Source organism: Danio aesculapii, chromosome 24, assembly GCF_903798145.1.
Source record: "Danio aesculapii chromosome 24, fDanAes4.1, whole genome shotgun sequence".
NCBI classification, from domain to species: domain Eukaryota; kingdom Metazoa; phylum Chordata; class Actinopteri; order Cypriniformes; family Danionidae; genus Danio; species Danio aesculapii.
Genome location: NC_079458.1, coordinates 14,452,891 through 14,473,724, shown reverse-complemented (window position 1 = coordinate 14,473,724; position 20,834 = coordinate 14,452,891). Strand labels below are relative to the sequence as shown.

Sequence of the window (20,834 nt, the reverse complement as noted above, 5' to 3'; positions counted from 1 at the left end):
CCCTGAAAAAATAATAATAAAAAAGGGCAACAGTATTGTCTCTGTAGCCCATTGCCCTAATTATTTACCCTGTGTCTCACCCGGTTGCTTATTTATGGCATCATTTCCCAAAGTTGCCCAGTAACATTGCTCAAAAAGTTGCCCTGTGCATCATCAGCAGAAGACCTTTCTTTTTTAGCAACCAGGTGGACTTTTTTGTTTGTGTACATGTAAATACACTTGAAGCCACAGTATGGTATTTTCACCACTAGAGGATGTGTATTCACAGCAAACAAAGGCATATTTTCATGATTGCTTCCACTTACTGAAGGAATTATTAAAAGGGTTTCATTAGTATGTATTAGAAATCTAAACATGTTCACCCATGACATTAAATGGATAATTAACCCCAAAAGTTTAGATTGCTGTAATTTTGCCCACCCTCAGACCATCCAAGATATAGGTGATAATTTTAGGCTCAAATCATACTATCATGACATGGCGTGAGCAAATGACACTTTCATTTTTGGGTGAACTTTCCCTTTAAGCTGTAAAACTCCATTTCAAAGCCTTCATTGTAAACAGTTAATGATTACTTCGACTCTCAGGTGAACAAACTCTGATAATGATAACATACTAACAGTACCCTGCTTTTTTCAACACTCAAAAGATGACGTTTGCTGTTTATTCATACTATTTATTTAAAATGAGCTGAAACAACACAATTCTTGAGTTTTTTTTGCGGGGGGGACAGCATAATCATTTTATGTTTAATCCACTTAAATTTGTAAAAAACTAATAAGTGAACCTAAATCCTTCATGTTGCCCCAACACAAATTGATTGTTTAGTGTATTTGAAGGCTGTGGTTTCTTGCGGAAGAATAGAGTTCTTGTCCTGATAGCAGTGCATTGCGAGCATGCATGTGTGCGAGTGTGAGTAAATTAATGAGTAAGGGAGTAAACTGAAGGCTGGAGTGAGTGAATCATGTCTTTCCCCTTCTGCTCGGACATGCTCACTGACCCGTGAACCCCGAGCCGAGGGCACAGAACCAGCACACTCTTTCTTCCCTACAGAGAGAAGTTGTCTGTCAAGCTCCAGAGTGTGGGACTACATGCAGCCCTCGCTTCCCCCCGATCAGTCTATTTTCAGCCCTTGTGTGCTTTCTAACCTGCTGGCACAGAGAGGTCAAGCAGGAACTCATGAACACATGGTGCCGCTGGAAATCCACTCAGTTTAAGAAGCCAAATTAGCTGAGAACATCTGGGCAACACATGCTGACCTGTGGTTTTAGAGCGCTCGATGATCATTTCCAATCAAGCTTTCTTAATGTACGGCTGAACTTTTCATAGATGAATCACTGTCATCATCAGCCGCAGCATCATTTATGCTCCATTAGCTGTTAGCCCAGAAATTATTATGATTTTTTTTGCTCTGTAAAGTAGATCGAGCGGGAAAAAGGTGATGCATTTGCACTTTTTCTGCTTGCTGCCTGTTTGGCGGGATGTGTTGCCAGTCGTTTGACAGAGGTTAATGGATTGTAAGGGGCAGAACAGATAGATGCGTGTATATATAGTTGGATATCAGGTTGATTCAGGTAATGCAAGGCTGTGTGGGCTGTGAATGGATCTGCTGTCTTCTTTTTCAGATGAACGAGTGTCTGTCTGTTACATCAGGGAGGGTTCGAGGAAAGTGTTAAAAAATGTATCTTATATGTTTTTTTTAATTACTTTGTTTCATGACATTTAAAGACTGTGCTTTTTATTCAATTAATGTAAAACTTATTTTTGACGAGAGATACTAAGAGTTCAATATTATATTCAGTATTTTTTTCAATAGTTTTATTCAATATTAATAATATTATTAATAAATACAACTAGCTTTGGTTGGTTTATTCCGCTGTGGAGACCCCTAAAAAATCTGGGACTAAGCCGAAGGAAAATTAATGAATGAACAATTAGCTTTGGAGCTATGTTTAAGTATATGTATATGTATATGTATATGTATATGTATATGTTTGTACACTGTTTCCCAGTACTGGGTTGCAGCTGGAAGGGCTTTCGCTGTTTAAAACATCCCTTTATTTATCAGTGGTCACCACAGTGGAATGAACTGCCAACTTATGTTTTACGCAGCGGATGCCCTTCCAGCTGCAACCATCACTGGGAAACACCCATACACTCTCACATTTACACATACTCTACGGCCAATTTAGCTTACCCAATTCACCTATAGCACATTTCTTTAGACTGTGGGGGAAACCGGAGCACCTGGAGGAAACCCACACGAACACCGGGAGAACATGCAAACTCCACACCAACATGCCAACTGACCCAGCCAAGGCTTGAATCAGTGACCAGTGAAATGGTCTGTGCATGAAAAACCTAGTATATCAGCAGTTTCTGAAATACTCAGACCAGCCCATGTGGCACCAACAACCATGCCACGTTCAAAGTCACTTAAATCCCCTTTCTTCCCCAATCTGATGCTCGGTTTCAACTGCAGCAGATCGAGCTGCTGCCATGTGGTTGTCTGAATAGAAATTTGTGTTAACAAGCAGTTGGACAGGTGTACCTAATAAAGTGACCAGTGAGTGTGCATTACCTATACACTGAGAAATGAATTAAAGGATTAATTTTCAAAATGGGTGTACTAATTTATACAGAGCACTGTAAATGTGTATATGTATATATATGTATTTTTTTGGTATCAGTCCAATTCAGCAGTAATAAAGTAAAACATTACAGCAGTACACCTGCCTCCTCTACAGTAGCCTGCTGCAGGATGTATAAAATGACTCCACATGTCACTGTCTCTGTCTTTGTTTCTAATGTGATGCGAGACGTGAGGGTTTTGGACTGATGGCCATGCGTGGAGTGCAGAGTACTTTCTGTCAGGCTTGTGCAGCACAAAGCTCTGCTCCTTCGCTTTTGTGTCCCTGAATGGCAGTTTCTGAGCAGTGAAGCAGTCTTGCTTTGTGTTCCCGCAAACCACTTACATGCTCCTGGACAAATGCATGTTTGATTACCGTTCTGACAATTTCAATTCAAGATAAGAGCTCGCATGATGACGCAAATTAGCAAATCGCTGTGAATAGAAGAAATAAGGTGGTCTAGGTTTTCAAGTTAGCACCTTTATAAAGCCTGGATCGGTGTGTTTGTACAGACAGACTCTTTTGTTTCGGGCTCATGTGTGTGTTTGTTTAAGTGCACATGTGTATGTTCAGATCTGGATTTGTGCGGCTTTGTATTTTTGGGGGGATTTGTTTCACGGCTGGACGCAGACAAAAATAAATCTCCTTGTTGATACATGTCAGGAAAGTTTACATTCTCTCGCGCGCACGCAGAAGTGCTCTACGGTGATGTAGTTGTGCTCTCCTGCATATTCAGCCCCCGTGAAATGCCATTAAATATTTATTCTGCTTTTCTCTTAGTCTTAAAATAAACACTCATGTCACAGGAAGCTCTTAGTATTTACATGTTAGTAAATAGAGTATTGGCTAGCTGAGTTGTCTTTTGCAGGTCGGTGCAAAAATGTTTGTTGGATTTTTGAAGTGAGGCGGAAAATGATCATTACTTTATTTTAATCCATTAAATTCACGTCAGCGGTGAAATCAGTTTGGCCCTTTTATTGTGGAAAAGATGTTTAAATAATTGTATGAATTTTAAAACAAAAAAGACAATTAAAACAAAGGATGTAACTAAAAATAGCTAATTATAAAGATGGATGGGCGTACATTTTTCATCATGTGTTTGGATTTTTGGTTTAGTTTAAATATTGACTATTGAATAAGTACAAAATAATAGCATCCTAATTAAAAAGATGGATCATTCTGGGGGCAAGTTTTGGATATCTGGGTTTGATTTATTGTAAAAACCTTGTAAAACCTAATAGAGACATGTTATACTAAAAGATGGATTGTTATAGAAACCTATTTTCAAATGATTTGTGTGTTGGGTTTATGATTTATTGAGGGAAAAGGTATGTTTATTTTTGATCCATTAAATTAGCATTAAAGCCGAGAACAAACTTTTTTATTTTTTTTGAAAGTTTAACTATTTCAAGGCATTTTTAAAAGCACAGAAAGCATAGAAAACTAATAGTCCTTATATCATTACTTGAGTCATTGCATACAAAAATCTGTCAAGCAAATTTTATAAAAATATTTTAAAAACATCAGCGCTGTCTTGAGCGTTTTCAGGAAGTGTCACCAAAATCTGACTTTATTGCTTTGTAAAAAATGTACAGAGTTAACTGTCATAATGAAAACATGACAAAGCCATTTGACTATCTTGTTCATAAACAATGCTGTCAGGACTTTTTTAACTGGATGACACTGACACTTTCATTGACATGAATACTTGATTTTGAGGAATGAGCTATCCATTTTGAGCAAGTGACACGCTTTTGCAGTTTATCTACTAGGTTTTGCAATTTATACTTTATAATTTACACTATTTATACTGTTTTGAGAAATGCATTAACTGTTCTGCAAATGTAAATAGAGTTGTGCACCAAAGCAACTGAGACGAACTGTAAAGCAGAGACCAAATTTTCTCTTATTTTTAAAGTTTATCTATTGAAAAAAATGTAAAAATAAATAAAAAATTATCTATATATATATATTTATAAAATTTGTCATAAAGCTAAGTTTAATGCTAAAATATTAATATTTTATAATTAAAACATGGTATAAAAGAGCATGGTGATGCATTTAAATGTCCAAAAAATGTTATTGGAATGTTTTTTTTATGTTTTCAACTGAAATGCATTGACAAGAAAGATTTAGAAACAATTCTCATTCAGAAATCATTACATTTCAAATCAATCTAAACAGAAAAGTAACGCATTGCACTGTAAAAAATTACTGTCCATTTTACAGTAGTACTGGCAATTTTACAGTGATTTTATTACAGTGTGAATTAGACTTTCATTTTTGAAATATTTAATTTCCTTTGGCTTAGTCCCTTATATATCAGAGGTCGCCACAGCATAATGAACCGCCAACTATTCCAGCATATGTTTTACTTAGCGGATGCTCTTCCATCTGCAACCAAGTACTGGGAAACAGCCTTACACACTCACTCATACACTGCGGCCAATTTAGTTTATTCAATTCACCTACTGTATATAGTGCATGCGTTTGGACTGTGGGGGAAACAAGAACACCCAAAGGTGAACCCATGCAAACACAGGGAGAACATACAAACTAAACACAGAAACGCCAACTGGCCCAGCCGGGCCCAAACTAGCAACCTTCTTGCTGTGAGGCAACAGTGCTAACCACAAGCGACCGTGTTGCCCACCTAATGCAATAATTATTGGCAAAACATTCATGCATATAAAGGGTTAGTTCACCCAAAAATGAAAAATTCTGTTATTAATGACTCACATTGTCCCTATCCTCCTATACATTAGTTTATCTTTGGACCACAAATTAAGATATTATACAGTAGATGAAATCGGAGAGCTCTCTAGCCCTCCAGGGACAGCAATGTTCACAAGAAGGGAACCAAAGCTTTCCATGTGACTTTACTAGTTCAACTGTAATGATACAAAGCTCCTAAAACACTTTTGTGCATCCAAAAAACCTCTTTAATATGAATTTGTTTGCCTAAAGCTTTCCTTCTGCATCAGGTTAGGATGCCTGCTTACTATACAACATATTGGCAAAAGAGTCAAAAAATGCAACATGCAAGCATTTTATTGCCCATAGTAACCTCACACAATGACCTTATGCGAAAGACATGGACAAACAAAATCTTCTTTGAGCATTGTGTGATTACAGTTGTATCACTCAAGTCACATTTTCTGGGCTTTGATTGTCTCAGCACCATTACTCTCTATGGAGAATGAGAGAGCTCTCGGATTTCATCTAAAATATCTTCATTTGTGTTCTGAAGATGAACTAAGGTCTTCATTTTTCCTTGCCACACCATTTGTGAAGTACAAAATCTAAAATAGCATTTTACAGTAAAACCCACTTGAATAATGTTTGCTTTACTTACATCTTCAAGAGAAACATTATTTTTTTCAGAACATACAGTATAAAGTATTGTATCACGCATTATCTTCTGTTTCCACTCTGTCCAGCACTCTTTTGAAATATTGCTTGTGAAAATCTCTTTCAGCCTACTCCATGTCTTCTTCAGTTGGGTGTCTCTGATGTTGGGTTGATGTGTGAATGTGTTCGTGTTCACTTTGTTATCCTGCCAGCTGCTTCTCTCCAGGTGTAATGGTGCTGATTGATGCGTTTCAGCGTGTAGGAGGCTGTTTTCGTTACCGAGAGTATTAACAAGCCTACATACAGATACTTTAGTGCATGAAGCATAAATATACTGTATTCCTACTTCACACTCAGCCTCTGCCTCTCAGCCTTGACTGAATACATCAGTGATGTACCAAACTTCTCCATTATCATTGATGCCATATGGATTTACAAGTGTAATAAGCAAACACAGCATATGTAGATAGAACAGCAAAGGAAACTGCATCTGAAGGCAGGACAAAGACAGAATAAAAAACATATTCGCTATAATCAAAACTAAAAATGTAAGGAATCATAGTTTGCCTAAACCCTACATGTTTAGTTCATCCCAAAAAGGAAAATGAAGATCCTTGATTATCTTCAGAAACAAATGAAGATATTTTAGATGAAATCAGAGAGCTCTCTCATCTGCCATAGAAATTAATGCTGAGAATATCAAAGTCCAGAAAATAAAAGAAAAACATTGTCAAAACCTTCCAGTTGATTTGAGTGGTTCAAATGTAATCATAAAATGCTCAAAGAAGATTTTGTTTGTCCATGTCTTCCACATAATGTCATTGTGTGAAGTTACTATAGGCAATACAATGCTTGCATGTTGCACTTTTTTGACTCTTTTGGCAATATGTTGCCCATAGTAAACGGGCACCCTTACGTGATGCAAAAGGGAAGCTATAGGCAAACAGTCATATTTAGAGTTTTTTTAGATGCGCAAAAGTCTTCTTGGATCTTTGTATGATTACAGTTGAACCCAACATAGGCTCATTCTGAAAACGTAGCCCTGTATACATTTCTGGAAATCACAAACTATGTAGCCAGAAGTCCGTATGGCCGAATTTCACCTTTAAAAACTAACACTACAGGGCGGTATGACGCTGTTCCTTTTTGCGCTTACCAGCTGACTGCTTACCTCTGTGCGGATGGCTTTCCCACTGTTACCAGTTTGTCCAGTTAGCTCACCGTGTACAGTACGTCGGCGGACTTGAGACGTAATTAGGAGTTGACCACTATGACTGGGTTTGAGTCTGGCGAAGAACGGTTCCAGAAAGTGGGTAAGACAAAAACAGTAGCCAAAAAATAAAATAAACAAGTTAAAAGGGTGAGTATGTGGTAAAATCTGAAAACATGGTAAAAAATCAGGCGATGGCTTTTATTTTTCTGGACTGCTTTTTAAAACTGTTGGATGGCTTTATGGAAGTGGGTGGATGGGTCAATCAGTGCTTTTGAAAACACTATTGGTTGAATTTAGGGAAGGAGAGGGTTGATCAGTCGATCGGTCAGTCTGTCAGTTATTCAGTCAGTAAGTCAGTCGACAGCATCCTCTGGTGGATTTATGCGAAAATAGCAGGCGTGAATGGCCCTAGCAAGAGAAATTTAAGATCTGAAAGTGTACACAGCAGTCTCTGGTAGATTCGTGAAAACAAAAACTGCAAAAAAAAACTGCAAAAAAAACGTAGCTCCTGGGACGTATTTGGCGCTCTCTAGAAATGTATACGTTTTCAGAATGAGTCTGGGTTAGTTGAACCAGTAAAATCACATTTTTGGTCCCTTTATTGGATACCTTGTGAAGATTGCTGTCCCTGGAGGGCTAGAGAACTCCCGGATTTTATCTACTGTATAATATCTTAATTTGTGTTCCAAAGATAAACTAATGTCTTGGAGGATTAGGACAGCGTGAGTCATTAATAACAGAATTTTTAATTTTTGGGTGAACTAAGCCTTTAAATGCATAAATGTTTTGCTAATAATTATTGCATTAGGTGGCCGACATGGTGGCTCAGTGGTTAGCACTGTCGCATCACAGCAAGAAGGTCGCTGGTTCGAGTCCTGGCTGGGCCAGTTGGCATTTCTGTGTGGAGTTTGCATGTTCTGCCCGTGTTTGCATGGGTTTCATCCGGGTACGCCGGTTTCCTCCACAAGTCCAAAGACATGTGCTATAGGTGAATTGAATAAACTAAATTGGCCATAGTTAATGTATGTGAATGAGTGTGTATGGATGTTTCCCAGTACTATGTTGCAGCTGTAAGGGCATCCGCTGCGTAAAACATATGCTGGATAAGTTGGCGGTTCATTCCGATGTGGCGACCCCTGATGAATAAAGGGACTAAGCCAAAGGAAAACGAATGAATATTGCATTAGGTCTATAGTGACCCAGATCTATACAGTTTATCTAACATCGATGGATTTCTATGGATGGATCTCGATGGAACTGCTGCAACTGCACAAAACTCACTTGATATGTCAATAGTAAATACAAAATAATACAGGAAAACATGATTTCTTACCTTTTGTAAATCGGAAGGATTAAATTTGAGCAAGTAATTTTATTAAAACTATCATTATCATCAAAGACAATAAAAAAAATGATTCCACCATCTTAAATATTCACCTGTTTATTGCTGACCATTTACAGTAGCACTTGCATTTGAATGCATGCAGTCATTGGTACGCAGTAAAGCCATTAAAACATTTACAATTTTGCTGATAATATAGTTTTATTATGCATATGGTTATTACAAGTGAAACGTATTGTCATTATTTTTGGTAGACAATTCCAATTTGATGTGAATTGTGCTTAGTTGAATTGCACAGACAATAAATATACCTACACTATAAAATATCTTGGGTCTCTGTATGACATACACACAGACATTATTCCTTCATTTTCCTTTGGCTTGGTTCCTTTATTTATGAGGGGCCATAGCAGAAAGAACCGCTAACCTATGTTTTAAACAGCGGATGCACTTCCAGCCGCAACTCAGTACTGTGAAACATTCATACACTCATTCACACAAATACACTACAGCCAATTTGGTTTCTTCAATTCACCTATCGCATGTCTTTGGACTTGTGGGGGAAACCGGAGAACCTGGAGAAAACCCACGCCAACATGAGAGAACATGAAAACTCCACACAGAAATGGCAACTGATCCAGCCGGGAATTTAACCAGTCTTGCTGTGAGGTGACAATGCTAACCACTAACCACATTTGACAAAAAAAGGGTTTCCAGGTGGCTTCAAAGCCAGCAATGCAATCAAAAAGATTATGTCTAAGTCTCTGTAAATGTAAAGTGCCAGAGAATTCCGAAAGCCAGGATTTAAAAAGTGGTTTTGATACATACAATTTTGTTTTTATTTATTAATTCTGTGCTAAACTTTCCAAAAATAAATATTTCTGTAAAAGTAAATAAACCTAATTTTCTTCATGCATGATATTGTTTTTCTTTTGACTTTGGATGAAACATGTCTTGACAGGCTTTGTTGAGCTTCACTCTATTTCTGAATAATTTAGTAAATTAGCTTATTTCTGTGTTTAGCTATCTCTGAGCTTCCTCTGATGTGCAGTGTTGCAACCCGCTACCTACCAAAACACTCACCAATGCTTTTTGTCAGCCTAAATTGCCATTAATCAGTGTGATAAATTGCCTGTTAACGAAGCGATGTCTGTTTGTTCTAGGGATCATTAGCAGGAACTGCACTACGGAAGGCTGGTCCAACGTGTATCCCAGCATCGACAGCGTGTGTTTTGCACCCACAAATACAAATACAACTATGGTGAGTGACTCGATTCAGGCTGTCAAATGTTCTGGAAACGGCTTTTTAATTGCACACTGTATTTAGAATCATTGCACTAACCATCCTGAAGGAGCTACGCATGAATAGAAAGAGCAAAGGAAGATATTTTGTCTGAAAGGCACTGTTGTTTCTTCCACATGTGCTACAACCACACACTAAAAATCAGCGTTTGTGGACGCTGAGGGCACTTCAGGACCGTGAACCTTTTAGTGCCTGCATCTATGCCAGCTGGGATGGCCTCTGGGGTAGAGACTGTGTTTGTGTGCATTTGGAGATGTGAGTGCGTACATGCATGCATGTGTGTGTTCATGCGTGTGGCTGACAGAGACAAACAGTCATAGAAAGCGCTGGAGTTTTAAAAGAAATCGAGCAGCTGGCTCAAGAGTATTTTCATGGGCTTTCAACCAAATTACACTGCGTTATATTTCTTCTCCGAATCCCGAATTTGGAGACAAATGTTTTTAGATGCGTTTGAAGTTGAAAAGAGTGCCGGAGAGCCAAAAAAGAGTGAGATGATAAAAAGAATCAGAGCAGAATGAGGTGCTTTTTGTTCCTTTTTGGCATAAAAAAGTAAGTGATGTAACATTTTGTGTCTCATTATAGCACTGGATTTTCTCAGTTGGTTACAAGGTTTGTCATGAAGTGATCACTTGCCCATGAAATTGACAGTTTGGTCCTGTGATTGCGCTTTAGAGAATAGAGTAGAGGGAATCTAGGGAAGTGAACCATGTCAGTGTTGGTGTCTAGTAGGGGTGGCTGATATTTATTGCCTATGATAACATTGCAATAGTTGTTTTGGTCCCACTTTATATTAAGTATCCTTAACTACTATGTACTTACATCAAAATATAAATACAATGTACTTAATGTGTTCATAATGCACTGCAGAAAACTTCTGAAGCTAATGAGATGGGATATGGGTACGGTTAGGGAAATGTTTGGTGGTATGGGTAGGTTTAAGAGTGTGTTAAGGTGTAAGGGATGATAAAAAGTGTAACTATAAATGTAATTACAGATGTAAAGTTTAAGTACAATGTAAAAACATGTATTTACTCAATAATCACAGTGTAACAAATTATACATTTTTGTGTAAGTACATACTAGTTAAGGCCACTTTGTGGGATCGTTGTTTTAAACACCCACAAGATGATATTATTATATCACTCACTTTGCAAAAAACAAAACAAAATCAAAAACATGGCTTGAGACTCCAAAAGGCATTGAGTTTGAAATGAAACCTATTAAAATGCAGTTAGAATGACACTCAATGACACTAGTCAGTCACTGACTCAGTTACTCAATCAATCACTCACTTAATTAGTCACTCACTCACTCACTCACTCAATCACAAAGGGTCCTATCATACAACCGGCGCAATAAGGCACAAGACGTGTATGGCGTGATTTGTTGCTATTTTCAGACCAACCATAATTTTTACGTTTTGCACCATGTTGTTTAAATAGCAAATCCATTTGCGCCACTTTGTGACTTGGTGGGTGTGCTGGTTTAAATAAAGGTGTGTTAAGGCGTATTGTTGGCACATTGCTATTTTGAGGAACTGAAATAGACCATGCTATTGATCAGATGAAAGCTGGTCTAAAGTCGTTGGTTATGCACCTATATGGTCCAAACACTTACACATTGCTTAATACACACAGGATGTACGGCAATACACAAATATCTTTACATATGTAAAAAAAATTAAAGCATTAAAATGTTACAAAAATATGATTTTCTACATGAATATAAAACCACTGCCTCCATACCTTCTTCATGTCTGTTTTTTCAGTTTATTCATGACAATTTTCATTTGTATAATGTTATTAATATTAGCATTATTATTTAATACATGCATATTTATATTTGTTTTAATAAAAACAAGTTTAGATTTGTCCACCTGTCGAGAAATTGGAACTGAATTTAGAAATAGTTTTGAAACAAATCTGTGCTTCAAAAACAAAATTAAATATGTAGGCTAATGGAAGTCTTCAGTGGAGTGCGTACAACACGGTTTCCTTATCCATGAAAGTAAAGGAGTAAAGTAAAGAGTAAAAGTAAAGGGAAAGTAAAGAGGCTGAATGGAGGAGGCTCATTCTTTGCCCTCTCGCAGATGGTCTATTTAACTGTTTTCTCGCTAGTGAAGCATTCAGTTTTTCCCTTTACGAAGTATGCCATGTAAATACCAAATGTGCCATGGCGCAACTGACTCTTATAGGGAGATAAGACTGATTGGTTTAAGGCACATTATGCTCAAAACACACCCATAACTAGGCCCACATGGAATCTGCGTGCGCAGAATTCCACAGATTTCTGCAGATTTTTAGTCCATCATTAATTCTGTTTATTTACTTGTGTAAATGTGTGTAAATTTATAGTTATTCAGTTTTTAAAATAATTTCAGTAATATTATTGACTAATATGAAAATATTCATATGATTTATTTACAATACAGTTTGTAAAGTAATATTTTCCGTCTTTTAGTAGATATATTATGAGAGACTTGCTTTGCTTACCAAATAAAGTGGATTTAACTGGATTTGCATAGTAAACATTAAATAAAAAGTTAAAAGGTATTCTTTTTATTTTATATATTAAGTTTTTAGTCATGATACTCCCAAAATCATTCTGCATAAATCCACAGATATTTAACACAATTCTGCGGTGAAATATCACAAAATGTCACCAGATTCTGTCTGGTCCTACCCATAACTCATTAAGAAAATAAGCACAACCCTGTTAGACCATGCGCCGGGCACATTTCTGTCCTTAAAATAGCCAAAGTGGATTCGGACATGCCCTTAATGATTTTTTTTTGCATCATACGCTTTAGACTTTGTGTCTAGATCATTAAAATAGAGCCCTAAGTCATTCAGTCACTTACTCAATCACTCTATCACTTTATCATTCATTTAATCACTCAGTCACTTGCTCACTCACTCAATCACTCACTTAATCACTCACTTAGTCAGTTTAATTCTTGAAAAAATCTATTTTTGGACAATTTCAATGAATAGTCAATGAATAACTAGTGCATAAATAAAGACAGTCACTTGATTTTTTGAGTTTCTGTCAATAGTAATCCACTGTTGTAATCTTCTGTTTTGTTTTTGTTGTCAATTTTGATCAGTCAGATATTTTTTTACTAACAGACTTTTCTCTAAATGAATTTATGAGCTGGACTGAAACTGAGTTTACTCTTGCTTATTTTACATTTATGCATAAGCTTTAGCCAGTGAAACACTTTGCAATGTTATTGTGTTCTCTCTTCATTGCCATTACAAGGGCATCAGAGGACATGTCATAAACGTAACTCTCCATCATTAATAACAATGAAAAATGCACATTTTCCCCATCTTTTCCCATTTTTTTGCCTATATTCAAAACATAAGTCATGAGATGTTTTTTTAGCTTGTACCCATGACCGGTTTTGCCATAAGATTTGTAGCATAATTAAGCCTTCGTGGCATTATTTATAAAACAAATGCTCTTAATAGATCTGTGCTATTTTATAGGAGCAGAGAGCTTTGGGAATGCTGGGAATGATCGGAACGTTGGGAACTTTAAGCTTCCAACTTTATACGTTGGAGGCTCTATGCAGAAACTGTCATTTTGACAAAAAGGACCCGTCTCAAACGTAATCAGATGGAACCTCCCCGGCATACTAACTTAAACAGCCGTCTGAGGAGAAAAAAGAAACTAAATAAGGCTTTAAATACCGAAGTTAAGCATCTTATAGCCCCTTTAAGTTATTATGACGAATAAATGTCTTATTAAGTATTAAAATGTCCCAGATTAACATAAGGCAGCTGGCAAGAGTGAAAGTTCAGCCATTCCAAATGTAAAATTGTACAAGTTAATAAATTATGATGCAGAAATGTCTAGTCTGGGTTATACACCAAAATGACATTAAACTGCACCGTGGGGAATGCTGTCGTTCAGAGAAAACGAAGACTTGAAGATGACAGCACTCAAATCTGCTTCAGCTAGAGTAAGATGAAACACAATCAGAGTTTTTAAAGGGGCTTTCTGTAAAAGTGTCTACACATGCTTGTGTTTCCTCCACTGCTTTACTGTGGTTTGGAGTATTTGTGGACGCGTGTGGTCTCCAGCAGCGAGGGCAAACGGCTCTTATGGCTGGATAAACAGCCGTGTGAAGCGCAGTGAGTTGTCAGCGCGACTCGAGGTGAAAGCGTGGATCAGAGAAGACGTGCTGACACATGGGCCTGCTCTGATCGCCTCTATGATGAAAAGAGATGCGCACCGTGACTGAAGCAGCCTTGAAATGCTGCAAATCAGCCTGTCTGAGGCTATAGACACAAAAACAGGATGATCCAGCATATCAATTGGATTTGAACTGGATATCATTAGAACCTTTTGACATCTCAGTGAGCAGAGCAACAGATTTGCTGCATGCATACAGTAGATTGCGCAGTTTTGGGGAAACACTGATAAGTAAAAAATAAATGAATCAGAGTAAAAATAAATGTTATTGTGACATTTTCCATCAAAATGTATCTTTTAAAATTTTTTTAACCTTTAATCAAGGTATTTTTAAATTAATTATAATAATTAATATATTATTATTATTATTAATTATTATTTTTTATTATGGCGGCACAGTGGCTCAGTGGTTAGGACTGTCGCCTCACATCAAGAAGGTTGCTGGTTCGACTTCTGTGGTTTCTGTAAATTGGATGAACAAAGCTAGCCATAGTGTATAGGTTTATGTGTGAATTTGAGTGTGTATAGGTGTTTCCTAGTATTAGGTTGCAGCTGGAAGGGCATCCACTGCTTAAAACATATGCCAGAGTAATTGGCGGTTCATTCCGCTGTGGCGACCTCTGAAATAGAGCCTAAGGTGAAGAAAAATGAATGAATGAATTTATTATTATTATTTTTAAATATTGGAAATAATTTAGGTAACAATTCTCACTGTTAACTAGTGACTTACTACCTTTTTATTATTAAGATATTGGCTCTTTAATATTACTTATAAAGTACAATATTCTGCATGATCTTATTTAGCATTCCGAATCCTGCCTAATACCCAAACCTTATACCGTAATACTAATAATGAGCTACAAATTCTGAGTTTATTTAAGCAAAAGTCATGGTTAATGTACCTGAAAAAGTGGCCGGTGAGTGTATATTATAGAAATGTAATGAAAAAAATTTCCCAATTTATAAATATGATATTATAAACATTATAAATATGCATACTGTTTTTTAAACAATAATAGCAAGCTTAAAATGTTGAACAAAAATAACTTTAAAGTATAAGAATTAACTAACAAGACCATTTTAGACTTATGCCATGGTCACGCTAGAGTTTGAGCATGCAAAATTCAGCAAAAAGGGGCGGGATTAAACAAGATGATTAGACATTTAAAAATTCAAGCGATTGGTCCATATTTAAAATTTCTGTCCAGAGAGGTCATGTTTTGATCTTTGATTGGTCTCACACAGTCACGTGATGCGATTTCGCAGGTCAGAGTTCACCAAGCTTGAACTTTGCAATGCAGCAAACCGAGAAACTTGTCGCTCAGACTTGCGTTTCCAGTCTGTTGTATTTGCATGCGTATGAATGGAAGTCTATGGGCCAAAAAGTGCAGTGTGACCGCAGCATAATACACACACACACACACACACAATTACCTTTTTCCTCAACCAGATGAAGAAATTGTCTGTCTTTGCAACTGCACCTTTAAGTTAACGCTGTGTTAACGAGCTCTAATATCATTGGTTAATGTCTTGCAAGAGACATACACTTTATCATTTATCGGAGTCAGTCACGTTCACACTTTCATTTCAATGGGTCAACAAAAAAATCTGTTTTATTGTACCTTCATGTGGTTCTTCAATGTTTAGAGAGTTGCTGCGTGTCCCTACTAATGTTTTCCATCAAAACTCTCTGTGATGGACTTTTGACAACACTCGGGGTCTATCCAGCACGTGCTCCTTAGTAAGACGGCTGGCAGTCGAGTGCTTTGGGATGGTGCCCAGTTGATGCGGCTCTCCTCGTTTGAGCAATGAGGGGACAGTTCGCTGTTTTTCATTCTGATCCTGCATCTGGGGAAATGAAACATTAAAGCAATTTCCTGAAGGGTAGAGAGACAGTAGCAGAGGGCACGTTCCCATCCTCGCCCAGTTCTCTTGTGGAAATTAGCAGAGATGACTAAAGTCGTCCTCCTGAGGCGTTGGTAGAAACACTGATTGACCTTGAGCCAAACCTGTCTGAAACCTGATTTCTTGAGCCCCGTCCTGCTTCGCTTCAAAGAAGTCCTGCCCCGGGACACTTCAGAGAAATTAAAACAAGCCTAGTGACGAATTAAATCGCACATTGATCTTCTAACCTTGGGGTATTGATTCTGTTTGAAAGGACACCTGGTATTAGTTTTCGGGTTCACTGGAAGCAATTCTGCTTGATGGATGTACACAAACAGCTGAAGTCAGAATTATTAACCCTCTTGAATTATTAGCCCCCGCTTCTATATTTTTTCCCCAATTTCTGTTTAACGGAAAGAAGATTTTTTCGACACATTTGTAAACATATTAGTTTTAATAACTCATTTAATAACTCATAATAATTCTAATAACTGATTTATTTTATCTTTGCCATGATGACAGTAAATAATATTTACCACATATAGATACTAGTATTCACCTTAAAGTGTATTTTAAAGGCTTATCTTGGTTAATTGGGCAAGTTAAGGTAATTAGGCAAATCATTGTATCGAATCACAATCGGAAAAAAAAACATTGCTAATAGGGGGCTAATAGTATTGACCTTAAAATGTTTTTTAAAAAATTTAAAACTTCTTTTATTCTAGCCGAAATTGTCACGATCATCAGCAATCATAACTCCCACATCGCTGGATCTCACAAACACACATGGACTACAATTCCTCCATTAATGGACTACATATTCAGTCATGCCACACAAATACCCACACCTGCTCCAAGTCTCTACTGATTACACTCGCACCACCTGAGCATTGTCAAAGACTGATTACAGACACTACTTAAACAGCACACACTCTCATTTCCATTGCCATGTCTTGTTTTCTGTAAAGTGACATTACAACGCGGTTCCCTTAGTCTTGTTCTTCCGTGTTTTGATCTTTGCCTGGTTTCCCTTTCTCCTTGTCTGCCGCTTGTCTACCGACCTCTCGCCTGTGTTTGACTACGATTCTGGACTGCCTTTATACATCTGTTTGCACCTGTGTTGACCATTGCTTCCCTGACTTTGAATAAACCTTTGAATAAATGCTTGTGGATCCTAAACTTCAGTTGTCTGTGTCACTCCCCGTGTTACAGAAATAAAACAAATAGAACTTCCCCCAGAAGAAGAAATGTTATAGGAAATAAAGTGAAAAAATTCTGGCTCTGTTAAAAATAATTTGGAAAAAATTTGAAAAAAATATGGACAGGAGGGCTAATAATTTTGACTTCAACTGTATTTTAAATGGACAGGTTTTTCTTTCACACTTGATTTAGGTCATGAATGTGAATGTTGTGTTTAAGGAGATAGTCCAACCCTCAATGAACATTCAGCTGAATGATCATTCACTCACTCTCATGTCATTCTTTACCCACTTTGGAAATCTGGAACTCAGATGAAGACATTTTTAATTAACGCTAATGGATGGTATGATGCGGCTGACAGCTTCTGTTTCTTTTCATGGTAGCAGCTGACCACTTACCTCCACGTGGATGGCTTTTCCGATGTTATCAGTTTGCCCATTGGCTCGCCGTGTACGTCGGCAGACTTAAGACGTTGACCGCAAAGACGCGGTTCGAGTCTGGCGAAGAACGGTTCCAGAAAGCATGTGAAACAAAAAACACTGTCGGTTGGGTTTAGGGAAGGGGATGGGCGGGTCAATCTGTGCTTTTGAAAACACTATCGGTGTCGGTTGGGTTTAGGGAAGGGGGTGGGCGGGTCAATCTGTGCTTTTGAAAACACTATCGGTTGGGTTTAGGGAAGGGGGTTATTGGCCAATTAGTCAGTTAGTCAGTCGACAGCAACACTCTGGTGGATTTACACAAGAATAGCACTCGCGATAGAAATTTGAGATCTGAAAAAGTATACACAGCAGCCTCTGGTGGATTCGCAAAAACAAAAACTGCAAAAATGTACCTCCTGGGATGTATTTGGCACTCTCTAGAAATGTAAACAAGAGTACATATCCATAATGAGCCTGGGTTGACTTTATTATGTAATAGTGTGGCTAAACTCTGCCTCCACTTAAGAAGATTCTTCGATTTGCTGCTACTATATTAACTCTTCACCCATCAGATCATTCAGCAGTAGGTTAATAATAAAGGAGGCAAGCGCAGGTTTAATATAAAACAATGAAGCTAATTCTGAAGACAACAAGACAACAGTCTTTGCATCGGTTTCCCTCTGATTCTAACATTAGTTCCAGACAATGTCATTAAGAACTTGGTCTTTTATTTACTTAATTGGTAACACTTCATATTAAGTAACTATTCACGCTGTTAACTAACCATTAAAGGGCTCCTATGGTGAAAAATCAACGTTTCAAGCTGTTTGGACAGACATATGTGCATGAATGATGTATAGACCATCATATTGGGGTGAAATAAACACACCCAGTTCTTTTTTGTCAATTTAGCAACATAAAAACAGTGGACCAATTGGAGCGGTTTTCAGATCGACCGCAACTTGACATAGGAGTGCGGTCTCCACGCCCACTGAATTGATTGACAGCTGCGCGTATTAACATGTCCCGGTAGTCACGTGTATAATCATATCAGCAAGACCAGACGTGCGCAAAGCAACCGGGAATAAAAGGTCTGTTCAGTTCGCTAGAATCATCAATCATCATCAAATGTGATCAAGAGTAAGTTTTACAAGTTTAAAATGTTTTAAAACAGTGCACGTGTGTAATGAATTACTTAGCTTTACTTCAACATCAGCACGGTGGGCGGGGCGGACTAGCCTTAAAGGCAGTACACCAAAACCGCCACCCAGTGCACAAATGTATAAATAGGAATTTAATAAAAGGTATAATAAATAATCTGATGGGTGTTTTGAGCTGAAACTTTACAGAAACATTCTGGAGACGCAAAACACTTATATTAATACTGAAAAAGGGCTAACCTAGGTGCCCTTTAACTAAGACTTTTAGCTCAACAAATCACTCATTTGCTGCTTATTATTAGTTAGTAAGGTAGTAGTTGGGTTTAGGTATTGGGTAGGATTAGGGATGTAGAATAAGAGCATACTTTATAACTACTAAAATAGTTAATATCTCAGTAATAGGCAAGTAATAAGCCAGTAAATAATAGCTCAAATTGGCTTAAAATAAAGTGTTACCACTTCATATAACTATGGATTTGATTGACACTTCAATGTTGGATTTCCAGTAAGATTGGAAGTGGTGCCAACTACAGGGGGAAAAAATGATTGATTGGATTTACTAAATGTTTTTAAGGTAAGTGGTTGCAAACAATTTATATGGGCTGAATTTAAACAAATAAATCAAGTTGAACATTACTACTTTTCATTTGTTTGTTTAAATTCAACCCATAAAAATGGTTTGCAACCACTTACCTTAAAAACATTTAGTAAGCATTTTTTTCAGTGGTAGGAGCAAACAGCTTTGTTCACAATCACTCAGTCATGCTAATTTGACGTGTGAGAACCAATGAGATTCATTCTTGCGCTACATGTCCAGCCTAAAGTATTTTACGTTTTGTCAGTTTAGTGGCTAGAGTTCAATCGTACGAAATTGTATGATTTTAAAAAGGAGGCGTGGCACCTAACCCCACCCCTAAACCCAACCGTCATTGGGGGATGAGCAAATCATACTAAATTGTACAAATTACATCGTACAAATTCATACGAATTAGCCACTAAATCAAAAAGTTACAAATTGCCGTGAGATTGCGTTGACAGGTCACATTTGAGCTTCTGCATGAGCCAATGAGCTCTGTTATCATATGTTAATCAGGTACAGTTTGGTCACTGATCAGCGTTTAAATGTGTGGATAAAAAATCATTTGGACGATGTGGATTTTTGTGTTTTGTTTTGGCTGAATAGACTTTCAGTTGAGGGACTCTGACATCTCTCAGATTTCATCATTAAAAATAGCTTAGTTTATCTTAGGAACAAGAATGAATTTCTTATGGTTTTGGAGTGACATGAATGAGTTGCAAATGATTGCAGAATTGTAATTTTAATGATTTTTTATACATTTTTTAATCAATTTAAAAATGTATGTATGTTAATTAAATAGATGTAGATGAAGGCTTATAATAGTTTCTGCTTTTGGTTGTGTGTATAATTTCTGATTTAAAAAAATCTGTTGGTTGGAAAACCAACCAACTGTTGGTTGGAAAATACAGCAACGCTGAGCCTGCATTTCAGTGAGAGAGAAATGTTTGATAATGTACTTTTCAAGATAATGTATCTAGTGTTTTAAAACTCAAATACACACAACTCTTTAAAGTCTAAATAGACTACTTAGACATTGTCTAAATAATACTCACCATTTCCTGTGCATCGTGTCGCATGTTAAGTTCCAAGTGCCATATTAATGTCACTTTTAATCTGAAGTTCTCCAGAAGTTTTCCATGGGCATTCCCTGAAACACATCCAACAGTAAATAAACCACTGTCTGAGGAAGGAAACAATCGCTCCGCTCATCCTAAGCCAGCACAGAGGCTGGTTTCTGTCTGCTTTTAACTGTTAAGGTTCAGGTTAACCTGCATGCACATCTCTTTATTACAGTCTTAATTTGTGTGAAATACACATATTAAAAACAGCACAGAGTAAAAGGTTTGGACAAAAGAGTTCAATCTCATTTATTTATTTATTTAGCTAGCTTGTTTTTTAAATAATAATTAAAATTGGAAAATTTCCACCATGCCTTTATCCATAATTCTTTTAAATGCCCTTTGCATATCAATATTTTTTTTAATCCTTGTTCCAAACATATGGCTAAAATAAATGGCAGTAAAACACTTGTAATAATATTTAGGGTATCAGA

The 20,834-nt window shown here is 37.1% G+C and overlaps 1 protein-coding gene across 1 annotated transcript in view; it reads left to right on the top strand.

Annotated features, from left to right (window-relative positions):
- The window catches only part of vipr2 (vasoactive intestinal peptide receptor 2), a 66,090-nt gene that overhangs the window by 22,575 nt on the left and 22,681 nt on the right, over positions 1 to 20,834 (top strand). Inside the window, exon 4 of the mRNA XM_056450942.1 lies at positions 9,700 to 9,797. Coding sequence (XP_056306917.1) covers positions 9,700 to 9,797 — 98 coding nt within the window. The remainder of the gene's footprint in view (positions 1 to 9,699; positions 9,798 to 20,834) is intronic.